General features: G+C 41.1%; 1 protein-coding gene across 1 annotated transcript in view; it reads left to right on the top strand.

The window, feature by feature from the left end:
- Positions 1-7,001: 7,001 nt before the first annotated feature.
- The window catches only part of LOC135217547 (dedicator of cytokinesis protein 7-like), a 78,510-nt gene continuing 69,046 nt past the window's right edge, over positions 7,002-16,465 (top strand). The window contains exon 1 of the mRNA XM_064253515.1: positions 7,002-7,154. Within this exon, the coding sequence (XP_064109585.1) occupies positions 7,114-7,154 (41 nt within the window). The 5' untranslated portion in view covers positions 7,002-7,113. The remainder of the gene's footprint in view (positions 7,155-16,465) is intronic.

Below are 16,465 nucleotides of genomic sequence, written 5' to 3'. Positions count from 1 at the left end.
CGTGTCATTTTGCAGCCTTGAAGATGCAATGGATTATTGCGAAACGCCGTCGGCCACAATAAATGTGGTTAATTGTTCGTGTGCCTTTCCATCATTCTGCCCTTGGTCTCTGCTTTCATCATCGTCGTGTGTATATATATATATATATATATATATATATATATATATATATATATATATATATATATATATATATATATATATATATTATATTGCTACTGTCAAAATGCATATATCCCCTCTTTGACTGTATAAAATACTGTGTATAAGATTTTGGCAACATTTTTCCAGATTCCTAGATAGCTTAGAGTTAGGATGTTTTAAATGTGTGTTCAGATTTCTGCATTACATAATGTAAAAGAATATATAACGTAGAATGTAGAAAGAGAGAGAATATCTTTGTCCGTTCAAAGCTAGAATTGTTTCAGTAACTTTTCATCTCCTCGAGATTAAGAGACCTCCAGTCTTCATTGTGTTTTGGGATTCTGTCATCACGTATGATAAGGGACTTCTGCTTCGATCGATCGAGTCGAGTACGTGTCTTTTTTTAACAGACTGGTCTCGTACGCGTGTCTTTACCGAGTGCCACAGGCACATTTCACATTTTGTATGTAAAGTTGCGTAAGATTTCGAAGCTTCTAGAAAGAATTATTGCCCAAAACGTTTTGTGTCGTCTCCACTGTCCAGCTTCCGAAAGGAAGAGAATTCATTACATCTTAGATACTCGAGGCATTCAGATCTCTCTCTCTCTCTCTCTCTCTCTCTCTCTCTCTCTCTCTCTCTCTCCATCGCATAGCACTTTTGATTTTAAAGCAACGTAACGATTTCGTACTTATTGTATGGTCACTCGTAACTTGTAAATTTTAGATTTGATATTTCTTAGAGTTCATTTAGTGTTATTTAATGTTTTTGCGGAATCTGAACAAACATTGTTGTGTAACGGTGCCTGGTTTTGTGAAAGTGTGAAACAAGCTGCAGCAAATAAAGAAAGAAATTGGTATACCAAATAGGTAAAGTGCGTTATATTTTTATTAGTTGCAACTAATAACTAATAGGAACAGTGGTTAGGTAATAACTAATAACTATTAGTTACTATGGTTTAGAGAACTGATAACTCGTAGTTACAATGGTTTGAGTGAAATTTACGTTTTTCTACATTGCAAATTTTTGTTTTGTGTTTAAGTGCATTTGTCCATTTTCTTATTGAGGTGATTTTTATGTTTTGTGCATTCATCTGTTTTCTTGTTGAAGTGTGTCTTTTTATTTTATAGTCTGTGTGATTAATACTTTTGCAATTTTGGTATTTTCCGATTTGACTGTATTTTCATTTGCATTCAGAATTTAATTAACTCAGTTATTTTCATTGCTTAATCATTGCACATTTAATTAAATTTAACACTTGTGAATTAATTTGCTTTTACTTAGAATTCTTTTCAAGTTTTATTATTGTTTAGCACTTGTGAATTAATATCAAATTTTCAATTATTGCCTAGCACTTTTGAATTTTGATTGAATTAATTTTCTTGAATTTTGTGATCAATTAATTTTGATTTAATTTTACTTAATTTGATTCAAGAATTAATTAAACTTTACTTAGTTTTCAAGTAACAGTAATTTTCCCTGATATTGTGAATTTCACTTATAAATTTTGAGTTTAATAATAAATTTTTGCATTTAAGATTTTTATAAGTGTTTTCATTTCTAACCAGTATATTTGCATATGATTATATTGATGTTAGGTAGAAATATAGAGTGGTAATTGATCTGTTTTCCTTCAATTAACTTGAAGTGACTTAGAACCAGGGAAGTACTTAGACTCCTGAAATCAGGGAAATACTTAGACTTTTAAAGTTGTTGATGAAGTGATGCCCTTTGATTAATTTAATTACTTACAAGATTACCTCACACCTGTTTTGATGAACTTAGTCTGTGGGAATCTGAACATAAAAATATACATTTTACAACATGATACACAGTTTCAGAGGGGAATTGATTTTATTACCAAAACCATAATTGCATCACAAAACTCAGAGTATAAGAATATATATATATATATATATATATATATATATATATATATTTATATAATATATAATATATATGTAATAAATACATTATTAAAACATATATTTTAAATATATGAAAATACTCCCATGACCCAAAGGGTCACTGGCGTGATAGGAGTGTGATATGTAGTTAAAACAGGACGTAAGCTAGACGATGCCGTGCTATGCTTGCAGTGGCCTGGTTTGCATTTGCCTGTGTAATCATTAGCATTATCTGGCAAAACAGGTCACAGCGCCTTCCTATGAGAAGCTGGTGACCTATCACCTGCAGAGGTAACACGTGACTTCCTAGTCACATGTTCGTCTGTCTGTATGTTATGTATGCTGAGATAGCTTTGCTCCGTTATCTTTGTGAAAGACAGTAACTTTAGATCTCTACTTCTCTTCATCAAGAGCAGTTCTCTGAAACTAACTCTTCCTCTACTCCAGAGATGTAGTTCTTAATAAATTGTTAAGTTTGTTAACTCAGAGTTTGAGTCATCGCCTCTACACTTAAGGAAGATACTAATGGGAGCTTAGAAATCTCTGCATCGATGTCACTCTGACAAAATGGGAAGTAGACACACCATACTTGCGTATGACAGTCGCAAGCTATAACATTCAACGGGTCACCTTCCTATACTTAGGCGAGACCCGTATATATATATGTGTATATATATATATATATAATAATATATATATATATATATATATATATATATATATATATTATATTACTTCTTTGTTCTGTAACTGCTTTTCAATCTTTTGTCAATTTTTGCTTATTTTTATAGTTCATTTATCTTTCATTTTAATGTATGTCCTTTTAATAATTTTAACTTCCTTAATTTTAATGTGTATATTTGTACACTGTAAGAATAAACTTTTTTTACTTTTGCATTTCTGAATAATATACTTAGTTTTGTTTTTACAATTTTACTAGGAAATTATCATTTTCGCCTGATTGATGTAATTAACTTGATAATTACGAAAAACGTTGCAATAAAGACAGCATGTACAATCTGTGTGTGTCCTCTTCCCTTCATTGATGGTTATTAATACGGATTGACTCCTGACTCCTGGCACTAAGCTATATATATATATATATATATATGTGTGTGTGTGTGTGTGTGTGTGTGTGTATATAAAGGCAGAATGAGTAGATACCTACGTTTCAATTGTTCCTCTCTCTTTGATACTACTTATGTGTCACTCCAAAGGACCTGCTTATCAGAAAATGACATTAAAAAGAGCAGGATTAGCTTTTTAGTCAAAATATTTTGTGAGGATATTTTCTAAAGATGTTAAGGAGAAATTAAAAGTTACAATGAGAAAGAAATAATTTACATTTAGGTATTCCCTTGAAGATGATAAACAATGATTTCCATATACCTTCCTGGAGGGAGAGAGGGAAATGCCGCCTAAGAGGCCGTCCTTTTGGCAGCTTTCCCAGGAGGGAGGTAGGGCTCCTGCCAGGTCAGATAGCAGCCCCAAAGGAGGGCGTCCCCTTTGAGGTAGGGAGCCAAAGCTTCTTAGGGAAATCATCCCTTGGGGAGGGTCTCAAGTCCTTCCCCAAAAATTAGACTTCCCAAGGGAGCCAGGCAGGAAAATGTACTTCTATGGTTATGCGAGGCACCCTTTAATGCGAGTTTCAAATTCCCAAAGCTGTGTTTTGGAAGTAGGCAGGGCTCCTAACAAGGTGGCGGAATGGTCCCATAGAAAAGCCGCACTACAGGGGTGGAGGCCAAGGCTTCATAGAAAAGGCTTCCCACCCAGAAATGCCTTCCAAGAGGGAGCTGAGGTACCCAAGCCTGGAGGAGCATGTCTGGAACTGCCTTCTTGAATGCGAGAAAGTGCTACCACCAGACCAAAAAGCCTCCCTGGAGGAAGGTCTCACAAGTCACATCAGAAAGGTGTGGACCTTAGAAAGGTCTCCAACTCCTCCTCCTAAGCCACTTACCTGGAAGTCGGCCTCACCATTGTGGTTGGGCCAGGGCTACCTAAAAAAGGTATCCATTGATAAGGGTTTCCAGCTCCTCCGTCAAGATGCCTTGCCAGATGGTGTCACAGGAGGGAGGCAGGGTTCCTGCCATGGTGAGCAGCGTTCCCACAGGGGTGGATCCCAAGGGAAGGCAGCCCAGGAGAAGGTCCTCCTGTCTTGATGGCGAGCATCTCTGGGCTCTTCATGGAAGGCTGCCATGGCAGAGAGGCTTCCAGTCAGGTCGGGTGTTCAGGCTCTCCCAAGAGTGTCGGAATATCCCACCAAAGTAGGAGAAACAGGTAAGGATTGAAGGGGAAAGCAACCCCAATAGAAGACCCTCAGGCTGGACAGAGTCGTCCTCAGGGGGTCGTCTTGGAAAGGAAGCCCAGGAGGCAGGTCTCACATGAAGATGGTTGTCCAAGAGTAGATCTTTTGCAGTGCTAGACTGAAGCATTTTCTAGGCGTTACGTGGTGTCATATCATTGCTAACCAATCTGGTTGTCAATAAGTATGCTGACTCTGTTCATCATTATCTTGTTATTATTATGCCTCGTTACTTTCAGGTTTGATTAATATACTGTATTGACAATTCACTGACTTTTCTTTGCTTTTGAGTGTCTTCCTAAAAACGGTCATATGACTGACAAAAAGCATAATATGCATTTAATACAACAAAGCCCTATTTAATATGGCATTCCTGCTTTTTATGAACTTATTTTCGCGTGTGACCATAATATGTCAGGCTGACAAGTTACATTACTTGGATTGCTTTTGATTGTGTACAGAAAACCATACAGACTACTAAGAGCTTGGTTAAGAATTCATTAATGAATATTTAGCGTGTGAAGAGTTAAACATACAAATAAATGAACAGTAAATATGTTGTGTAGCCTACAAGTTATTCTAACTTATTCATATACATGCGTGAAGGATGTGGTATTTCAAACACTATTATTAGTATTAATATCTAATTCAATTCATTATGATTTATAAATTCCAAGACTTATGGCTTCTTTGTGCTGTACATTTCCAAGGAGTGACACAGGTGGACATCCGAAGGAGTTAACTCGTTTCTAGGCTGTAAGGTTTCAGTGAACTTCCAAACTTCCCTGTTGAATCAGGTTTAGCTAACAGGTTAGCCATCCTCTCTCAAGTACGACCATAGCCATGCCCTTATGTCACTCGTCTCGCTCGCTCGCTCGCCATACGGCCATGGCAACATGTATTAAACTGGGTCAAAATTTGCGAATGAAATCACTTGTTTCCTGAAATCCTACGTATGAGTTGCTTTACGCCGATGACCTCGGAGTGGCATGATAGATTAGAAATACGGCGTCCTAGCTCTGATATCAAACTCTCATAAGATCACAAGGCCATCCTGCACCAAATTTGTAAGCATATCATGGTTTTCGTATCAAGCCATGTGATTTACAGACTAACTACGGCCATGCCTACTGATACGAAAAGCTGCTGAAGGAGTAAATGTGTCATATCGCATCTCTGGCTTGTTCTCCCTCGATCACCAAAGCTCATCCCAGCAGGATCAACGTCAAACTGGAAGATCCACGGACTAACTATGTCCTTGTAAGCTTCCAGTAACCATCCAAGCATTGCAGCCAAACCCAAGTTTAGATACCAAGTTCGGCACGCTGCCACATAGTGCTTTTTTTTACAGACGTGTACCCATGTGCTATACCTGCTTTGCCCGGGACGCGGTTGACCAAGTGAACGACGGATCGGGATCACCTGTAACATGGACCGTGACCTGTAACTACTCATATCGTACTAAGACGGGGTCAGGGCCCAGAATCCGCTAAAGTTCAATTCATGTCTAGAATCCCGTGCATAATTTACTTACAGGGTCACTTAATTTTAAGCAACATAGACTGAGGAAGAAAAATTCTGTGAAGTGACATTATTGTCGCCATTGGAACAAATTCCATCCTCTCAAGGTAAATAAAGGGTACACACTCATATACTGCATTATTTATAGTCATAAACTCTCAGAAGCTATGAGGACCCGATGTACCCCAGCCAGATGACAGCATTAATTTGTTTGTGAGAAATTTCATTAAAGGATTTGGTTGGCAATTTTTTTCGTTTCTCTCTGTGTGCGTTTGTTTTTCCGTTTACGAAGGGTCGAGTGTAATAACATGTGAAAATAAACACGAATGTGTATATTGCAAACGAGACAGATTAAGATAGAAAAAGACAATACATGCATAGCCTAATGCTAAATGATTGCTGCAATACAAATTTCCACGCAAACAGCTTATTTGTCGCCTGCTAATTTCAAACCATTACCAAAGCGCTGGAAATGAACTTCATTTGCGACAAGAGCAAGTTTTCTCACAGTCACAGATAATAAACTTGCCTTTAAGTATCGATTGTCATTCATATCCCTCGCGTTAAAAATGAACTCATTAATGATTGTTTTAATAAAACATTATAATAATTAATTATCGTTTTGTCGGAAAGCAAACATGAATTAGGACTTTTGTCTGAATTTTCATTTTTAGCAGCTCATTCATAAGGATTGGCATTATGGCCTTTCAATTCTTTTATAGCATTTAAACATTTCGTTGTTTTTTTTCAGCTTTTTTTGAAATTTATTTTAGCCCTTCACTACCCTCACATTCGCTAACATTTGGTTAATTTTAGAACATTCCCCAAATTCATCTTTGTTGTACTTACACCCAGTTATGTTCCATACTCTAGAATGGTTTTTATAGTCTCAAAAATCTCCCTTAGAACCACGCCCACATTTAGGAAAATTAAGAAAAAGATATATTATTCGAAGCTAACCGATCCCAACCACGCGTTGACTCATTACAGCATGTTGGATATGTTTCTCACAGATTTTCTTATAGGTAGCAAAGGAAATTTGTAGTAAATATTTAAAAGTCATGCAATAATTTAAAAAAATATTATTTATTTGTTTAAAATTACAAATAAATCGTATAATACCACGTTAATTATTATATACTTGAGCACAATAGAATATAGTATAAGAAATAGTTCCAAATCAACACGCGAAATGTCAAGAGAAGAAAGAAGACGGAAACATCAACAACAGAGAGGAGAAAGATGGCGTCAGGCCAAAGGGCCTTCGCCCAAAAGTTATCAAAGTAAGGCCTAAGTTTTATGTCAAAAGATGTTTTAAAAGATCTGTATTGTAATAAATCACTTTAGATTATCTATTTGTTCCACAGGAAGGTAGATTTTAAACAGGGAGTTGTATTTGGGCTATCAAATTGACGTCTTTGAGATGCTGTAATATTGCCTAGATCAGATAATGGTCGGGTGATGCGCCAGCTTTCTCTATGGTGCTCCTTTCGAAATATACTAACTAGGAAGGATATCTTAACCTAATTTAATAGACTATGTATAGGCTGTTAGGGATAACGTATGTTAGCATATCATTTATATATACTTGGGTATGGTTAATCTAGGTTATCGAAGCTACCACGCAAGTCTGAAGTGGATAAAGTAGGCTATGCTATACACAGCCTTTTTGCTAGTAGGTAGGCTAGGCTAGTTCAAAATGGGGTATTTCTACAGAAGCAGTCCGCATGGCTGCAAGGAATGTAACCGCGGATAAGAAATCCACTAGGGATTGGGCCGTCCAATGTATTTTGCCGTGTTTAGTACTGGACCCTGGTGGTTAATTACAGTCGTCCAAATAAATATTACTTAAAATTCTTGTTCAGTAAGTAAAACTGCATAGAACAACCGCAGCTGCCATAGTCTAGGCCGCTGCGGATAAATAGGTAGTACCCTAGATCTACCCAAAATGGGGTTAAACTTAAGATAACTACCGCACCCCTTGGGTAAGTGCAAAATTGGTGACATAATTTGTACTAGGGTGAAACACCACAGTGGATCCATCATCATTGCGTAGCTCAGCCTTATTCACTCGATATTTAATTGGTGAAACAAGAATACAGTTACATCTTTAAGCATACCATTCAAAAGATTGAAGTTTCGTCAACATAATGTGATATATGAAAGCGCCATACCAACTAGCTAAAATAAGCATGAGAGCTCTTTGTAAAACATGTTTTCAAGGCAGTTTTAAAATCCAATATGGCGGCAACCGTGTGAGGTGTCGTTCGTAACCACAGCCAAGCCACCATCTTTCCCAGCCTTCCCAGCACTCATTTGAACAATGTTAGCGTATATATGTAACGTTTATTGATCTTACTCAAGATTGCATTTGTAATCAGCACAATAAAACAACATTTTGTTGCCTATATTAGTGAAAGTATGACACTTCTTATTCCCGGGGTCATGGTTTAAACTGAAATTAATTTTTACCTTGTAATCGGTGGTTTTATCCTCACTGCCATCACAACTGGAACTCCACAGTGCTTATTTGATTGTAATTATACACATTTTGGTCTTAATTCACTCCAAATTGCCCTTGAACTACATTGTGGTTCCTGGTTCCTAAGCACTCAATCCACAAACACAGTTACGGGCAGCACACGAGTATACAGTTTATGAGGTGCAAAGTTTTATTCCCTTAATTGTTTACTTTACTCATTATTTAATTTACCTTTACTTTTTTACTTCAAAATATTTATTTAATTCATGTCTATTATCCTGTTTTTGCAACAAAATTAACCCAGAAAAATTACAGATATTTCTAAAGTAGATACGAGCAGATGGCAAAATGACTCGTCGTTTCCAATCTGGTGGAGCTTCACACATACGCCAATGCATTTACAAACTGTTTCCATGAATTCTAGTTGTCTAGTAATGCAATAATGATAAAATTGCTCTAATATGTATATATACTACAAATAGATATGCTAATTTCACTTATTTCCCTGGTTTTGTGTAAGTCTTATACCCAGTTTGGAGGGTAAACACATACCAATTGGCAACACTGATAAACAATAGAAGAGCGCAAAGAATGCTGTAGGTACTGTCCACAGCAAAACTGTTGATATTTGAGTCAGGAATCTAGTTACTTTTTCAACAACGAATATTTTCAAATTAATAATCATGAATATGTAAAAAATTTATGCAATTCATGACCTTATACTGCCGTTTAACTATTTAGTCTTTAAATAATTATCTAGTGCACGCTTCTTCTTCTTCTACCAAAAAATCGTAGTTTCCTTGGATAAGTCGTGGTTGGTGTTATTGTTTACAATTTTTGTGAAGAAAGTGCCCCAGCGTCTATGGGTACAAGTGGTGTGTGGATTTAGCACATGGAATGGGAAGTTTATTGACACACGTCGCTCCGCAAACATCGAGATGGCATCAATCTTCGATATTACTGGTGTTATAAGTAAAAATTTCGAAAGCGTCATGGAGGTATGTGTGCACTGCGTATGGCTAGACTTTCATTAATCCCTGTTTAATCTTAAAAATGACCTTAATTTCTAACTTTGGAGAAAATACATACTTTGAAAGGATAGTAGAGGTCTCGAGCTGTTGCTCTCACCACCGATGACTCGTGACTGGTGCCCATCTCCGGTGTCAGGATGTGTTAAAGTACTTTCTCGGAGGGTGGCTTCACATGCGGTGGAAACTGGATCCGTTAGTAGAGTCGGTTATTCCCCCTAGTCCCTTAGGGATTTGCCCCCTCCTCCAGATCAGGGCATTTGGCCCTCCTTAGGTTAGGTAGGGGTTAGTTTGCATATCTGCAGTATGCAGTTACAGCTCCTATCTAAGTACAAGTTGATCTTAACCCTGAGGCTAGCGTGCATAGCGAAACAATACCTCTTGCTAGAACAAACGAGCTTGCCAAGAGTATTTAAATATGTGGATAAGGCGTGAAGCGCTGTTCCGCCACGTTCTTACTGAGAGCACACATTAACACGAAAATCGGTGGTCCGTGGATATGCACTCGCTCCTAGGTAGGTAAGATCTGATTAGGTCAGGACTAGGTATTATGGGAAAGTTATGCCTATTTATGTATGAGGAACCCTGCCCCAGTCAACAACTGGTGGGAGTTAGACCACTCAACTAAAAGTTATACCAATTGTAAAAACTTAAATAAATCATGGTGGTAAATATCATGAGCATAAGCAAGCACATAAACAAAAGGCATCAAACATTCCTTCCTCTCCTTACTTCCTTTTGGCCAATGCTTCTAGCCTTTGGGCATAGGGTAAATGATCAAGCGACAACATATAGGCCACCGATTCCGGAATGCGGCCACCTTCCTGAAAAAGTACTTGAATTTGCCCATCCAGGCAGCACAACATGACCTCTTTACTCCTCCCAAAGTAAGTGTTTTCTCCTCAATTATGAAATAATGGCATAATTCAAGTACTTTTTTGGGAATTGGCCGTGTTCTGGGATCAGTGGCGGCTATGTCGCTGCTCGGTCATTTACCCTACCAGCCCATTTCTTCCCCAGCCTTCAAACCTATCATCCATTTTGTAGACCACACTTCCTGTGATGCTTCTTACCTGAATCAATCTCGTTTTGACTGACTCATACCCTGGCTCACCCTCACTCATTCTGTATAACACGATCTTCAGTGGCCCATCCAGGAACTCTCCCAGCTGCTTCATCCTCACACTTTCATTCTCCCTATATTTTTCTCTGCAACACTTCTCATACTCATAAAAAAACTCACGTATGTCTCTTTCCTTCCCAATGCAAAATTTCTCAATACGGGGAACCTTCCTCAGTTATACAGTTTTGGCCACTTTCTCCTCTGCCTCACTCAACCCTTTGCTACTACAATTTTTACTTCCAATCTTCCTGTCATCCTCAATTTCTGAGTCTGAACTGTCCCTCAGAATCCAGGAATTAAGACTCCTTTTTCCTCACACTTTTCCCCTTGTTCTCTTCTTTCCCTTTTCTTACTTTTCTCTTCCTCATTGCTTTCACTCTACTCACTCATCTGTTCTCATCCATGGCAGGTACTTCCTTTCCTTTCTCAGGGATGTTTTTCCTTGCACCTTTTACCTCATCGTTCTCACTTCCCCTCCCAACACCGAGGTTACTCTTAGCCATTTCTGCCAATTTCTTTGCCATCTCACACACTTTCTGATCCATGACCTCTATCCTTGTAACCAATCTATTTTCCCATGCTTGGGCTTCCTCTAACTCATCCTGAATGCTGATCATCATGGACGTCAACCTATCCAACCTCTCATTCCAATCTTGCTCCCCTTCATTTGACCCAACACCATCCAAACCTGCCTCCTCTGCCATCTGCAATTATGTACCCCACGTTGGGTGTCAATTTTATGCTTGTAACTTACTAAGTAGTTACATAGCTATAGTTTCTACACCATTGACAGCTAGGATCTTGAAATTCATGGCAGCACTGCGTGTATTGGCTAGGCAATACCCCCTCCCTCTACTGGGGGAGATAGGAACCAACTCAGCACGGAAAACTCAGTTGTTTTATTGTAGTGTCTTACCGAACAATTATAGAGCCGTGATTTCCACGAGCGGCAGGATACTAAATTCAAATTTAGCGCGTCGGCGTCGCCAACACTGGTGGTGATGACGTCATCTCCCTCCACTCGCAGGAGAACCAGGTACAACTGCCAGGTGAATCAATTCTTTTCCTGCCGGCGTCCGGGATGAACATCGGTGGTCGGCGGTTGGATGACTTTGCTTCGCTTTTTTTCTTGTGGAATTGATCTTCGGAATTGGTGAAGTACTCTTTTTTGGCGTTGTTGTTATTTTGCTTTTTATTTAGGCGTTGCCATGTCGGATTCTAGTCCGTCGGGAGTTAGGTTTTGCATCTCAGGATGTAAAACTAGATTATCCAAGTTAGAATATGATTCTCACACTAAATGTGTTAAGTGTAGGGGACAGGTTTGTTCAGCAGATCGAACATGTAACGAGTGTAGTGATTGGACTGATTCTCAATGGAAGTTTTTTAGTTCATACTCGGAGAAATTAGCTAAAGACAGAATTAGAAAAGCAGCGCTTAGGGAAAGTAGACTTAGCTCCGCTTCGTCTTGCTATGCTTCTGTTCCTTCTGTTTCTCCTCAAATTGTATGTCTCTTTAACTACACCTCCTATTCCTCCTACTAATCCCGCTCTCCGGCTTCCCGTGTAGTTTCTTCCGACACCATTGCCAGTCTGGAATCGAGGTAGATCAGAAATTTTCGGTACTAGCGAATACGGTTTTGCAACTTGGTAATTCAGTTAAGACGTTTTTGGAGAAAGCGGCTTCAGGTAAGAGTGTAGTTGAGGGTGCGTCTGTCTGTCCTGACACGTCCTCCTAGACAAAGGTCACTGTCCAGCTCCCCCGCACCGGGGGAGAAGACTACCGGAAGTCCAAGGGAGTCGATCGGGATTTGCCCACAGACAGGCGCCTCTCTTGTTGAGCCTGTTGCGCCCCAACAGGGCTCGGTTAAGCGTTGGAAAGGTGTTGCGGTCAGACGCCTTCGAATGATTCAAGCGATTCGTCTCCGGTCGCGCGGCTCTTGGCGAGATTCGCCCAAGTTTCGCGTCCTTAAAGAGGCGTTCAGGCGCGATTCTTCGCCTCCTCCAGTCAAGCGGTATAAGGAGCCTGAGAGTAGGGTTGCGCCTCCGGCGTTAGCGGCTTGTTCGTCGCCTCAATCTGTGCCTTTTTTCGGCTCCATCTACTAGTAGAGATTGTGGTTTTAGCGCTGTCTAGCAGTAGCGGTGTTCTAGGGCTTTTTTCGTTTTCTTTAGGCGCTTTTTCGCGTTACGCCTGATGCGCCTGTTTCGCCTCGAATTTCGGCGGCTCCGAGCGAGGCGCAAGTAGTTTTTCCGCCTCCTGCTGAACATTTAGGCTCTTCCAAGCCTACGTTAACTGTTTTTGATTCGTCTCTGGCGCCTTTGCGCAAGCAGTTAGAGATGTTAACCAACTGGATGAATGAGTCCAAGGGTGGTTCGAAAACCTTCAGATCCGGTTGTAGTTCCGTCTACTTCTTCGGCGGTATCGGAGAATGAAGAAGAAGTAGAGGAGGAGGATTCACATCACCTATCGTGTTATTCACGTCTCCTTATTTCTTCTGGTATCTTATCCAGATTATTTTGAGAAAGCGGCTCCGCGCTCCCCAACTTCGACTTTTTTGATGAGGAGGAAAACTTCAGACTCTCTCCTCCCAAAACTTGTTCTATCTAAAGCGGTTAGACATTCGTTGAAAGAGACGGAGAAATGGATGTCTATGAAAAGAGACTTAGGGAAGGCTCTTTTTGCTTACCCTCCCTCTAAGTTGCTTCGTAAGAGGTATAGGTTTTATGTAACTGGGGAAGCTCCTTCTCTGGGAGTTTCTGCCTCCTCCCAGGGAGACTTCTCCAGTTTAATCGACTCCTCTAGAAGATCTGCTTTCGCCGCAGCGAAAGTTTTCTTTACAGCGCCTGAGTTGGACCACGTTGTAAAGAATCAATTTAAACTTTTGGAAGTCTTTAGCTTCCTTGATTGGACTATTGGCGCTTTAGCGGCCAAGATCGAAGACTGTCCTTCTCTTTCTCAGGAGTTAGCGGAGGATTGGATTGGTGTTCGTCCTGTGCGGACAAATCCATTAGGGATGGATGTGATGAGTTAGCTTCGCTCACGCCTTTGGTACCCTTAAGAAAAGGCAACTTTGGTGCTCCTTTGCTTCTAAAAGGGTTACGTCCAACAGAAGTTCTGCTCTCTTGTTTGCTCCTTTTGTGAAAGATAACCTCTTTCCAGACGATGTAGTGTTGTCAATTTCGTCTGCGCTAGATAAGAAATCTACTTCGGATTTACTGGCACAGTCTACTAAGAGACCTAAAGCTCCTGTGGAGACTGTTTTCCTTCGGTTTCTCCTCTGGCCCAAGCGCCTTTTCGAGGGAGAAAACCCAAGCGCTTCTTTCGGCGCCAAATCGAATTTGCGACCTCAGTCTAAGGCCTCGGCCAAGGTTAACAAACCTTCCAAATGAAAGCTCGGTTCTTCATGCACCAGTGGGAGCCAGGCTGGCTCTTTTTTGGGAGGAATGGGAAAACAGAGGAGCAGAAGCCTGGGTAGTGCAAGTACTCAAGTTCGGCTATCGTATTCCTCTCGTTTCACCTCCTCGCTCTCACTGTGCCAATTCCATTCCAGGCATACTCTCCGGGCTCAGACAAATTTCTGGCGCTAGCCGCAGAAGTGGAAGCGCTTCTCAAAGAAGCGATAGAACAGATAGAAGGATTTTCCTCCAGGCTTTTACAATCGCCTTTTTGTAGTTCCAAGTCATCAGGGGGCTGGAGGCCAGTTTTGGATGTGAGCGCCTGAACTTGCATGTCCAGAAAACAAAATTTCATATGAGACCACATCGGTCGGTCTGGAGTCCATCAGACAGGGGGATTGGATGGTCTCATCTGGACATGCAAGACGCTTATTTTCACATTCCGATACATCGCGAATCTCGGAAGTACCTGAGGTTCATGTTCGAAGGCAAGGTGTTTCAGTTTCGGGCGCTTTGCTTCGGACTAGCGGACCGCCTCTCCTCAAGTTTTCACCAGGGTCTATCCCCGATAGGAAGCTGGCTACACATATTAGGAGTAAGAATCTCCCTCTATCTGGACGATTGGCTTCTCCGGTCGGAATCAGAGAGTCGGTGCATGAAGGACCTTGGAACAACTCTGGATCTTGCCAGAAAGTTAGGAATTCTGGTCAACAAACAGAAGTCCCAGTTGGTTCCATCTCAGAGCATCCTTATTTGGGGATGATTCTGAATGCTCAAGTTTTTCGGGCTTTTCTGTCCCCGAAGAGGGTTCAAGGCTGTCTGGAGACAGTTTCAGGAGTTCTTGGACAAAAAGGTAAGTTCTGCCAATCAGTGGATGAGGCTCCTGGGCAAATTGACGTCAGTGGAGAAATTTGTGACGTTGGGAAGACTGCACATGAGACCTCTGCAGTTTTTCCTGAGAGCCTCTTGGTGCAGGAAGACACAACCAGACTCGATTACCTTTCCTGTCACAGATCAAATAAAAGAGGACCTAAGGTGGTGGCTCTCTCGAGCAAGGTTGGAAAGAAGGTTAGATTTACGACCCATCCTCCCGAACCTACAGTTCTTCCCAGCCGACGCATCGGACACAGGGTTGGGGAGCCCTACTGGGAAAATCAACGGGGACATTCAGGAGCTTGGTCGGAGAAGGAGAAGAAAGTTCCACATAAATGTAAAGGAACTGTTAGCAAATTTTCTTGGGGCTCAGACAGTTTCGGAGCTTAGTAGAAGGTCGAGTAGTGGCAGTGCATTCCGACAACTCCACGGCTCTCTCGTACGTCGGGAAACAGGGGGGGGGGGACTCAGTCTTTCTCTCTGTACGACAGTAGCCAAGGATCTCCTCCTGTGGTCAAACGAAGCGAAGGTTCAGCTAGTCCCGAGATTTGTTCCGGGAAAGATGAACGTCCTGGCGGACGAGTTAAGTCGTCAACAGCAAGTGTTACCTCTGGAGTGGACTTTGGACAACAAGATTTGTCAGAAACTTTGGCGCCTTTGGGGCACGACCGTCAATAGACCTGTTCGCGACATCAAGGAACAAACCGTCTTCCTCTCTTTTTGTTCTCCAGTCCCAGATCCTCTAGCTTGGTCGGTGGACGCAATGCTGTTGGATTGGTCGGGGTCTGGAAGCTTATGCATTCCCTCCGTTTCGCGGTCTAATAAGAGAGGTGCTGAACAAGTTCATGTCGCACAGCAATGTAACGCTAACGTTAATCGCTCCCTTTTGGCCCAGGAAGGAGTGGTTCCCGGACCTTCTCCAGTTGTTAGTAGACTTCCCCAGACTTCTTCCTCCAGAGAAGTGGCTTCTCAAACAACCTCACTTCAAGAGGTTCCACCAAAACTTGTCCGCTCTAGCTCTGACAGGGTTCAGACTGTCCGGAATCTTGTCAGAGCGAAAGGATTTTCAAGAAGAGCTGCAGAAGCTATCGCTCGTTGTAGGAGAGAGTCTTCTAACAAACTCTATCAAGGGAAGTGGAGAATCTCAGAGAGTGGTGTAGAAGTGCTAAAGTCTCTACTTCTGCGACCTCTTTAACAGAAATAGCAGATTTTCTGCTATTTCTTAGGAACTCTAAGAAACTGGCTCCTTCGACGATCAGAGGATATAGAGCCATGCTCTCTTCGGTTTTTCGACATCGAGGTTTGGATATTTCCTCAATTCAGATCTGTCGGACCTCATTAGGTCTTTCGAAAAACCACTAAGCTCCCGCAAGATACAGTGGCTTGGAACTTAGATGTGGTGCTTAAGTTCCTCATGGGGCCACCGTTTGAGCCTTTGAAGTCGGTCTTCACTCAGGAAACTTGACTAAGAAGGCACTCTTTTCTTATTGCACTAGCTTCTGCTAAGCGTGCAGCGAATTGCACGCTATAGACAAAAGAGTCGGTTTCTCTCAAGGCAATGCTGTATTTTCGGTATCTTTGACCTTTCTAGCCAAAAATGAGAATCCTTCTAATTCCTTGGCCGAGGAGTTTTGTGGTAAGCGAACTTATCTGATTTGGTTGGACATGAGGAGGAAGAAAGGCTCTTATGTCCAGT

The sequence above is a fragment of the Macrobrachium nipponense genome, chromosome 7 (assembly GCF_015104395.2).
Source record: "Macrobrachium nipponense isolate FS-2020 chromosome 7, ASM1510439v2, whole genome shotgun sequence".
Classification (NCBI taxonomy): Eukaryota; Metazoa; Arthropoda; class Malacostraca; order Decapoda; family Palaemonidae; genus Macrobrachium; species Macrobrachium nipponense.
Note: the sequence above shows the minus strand (reverse complement) of the source record. Positions and strands in the feature narration are given on the sequence as shown.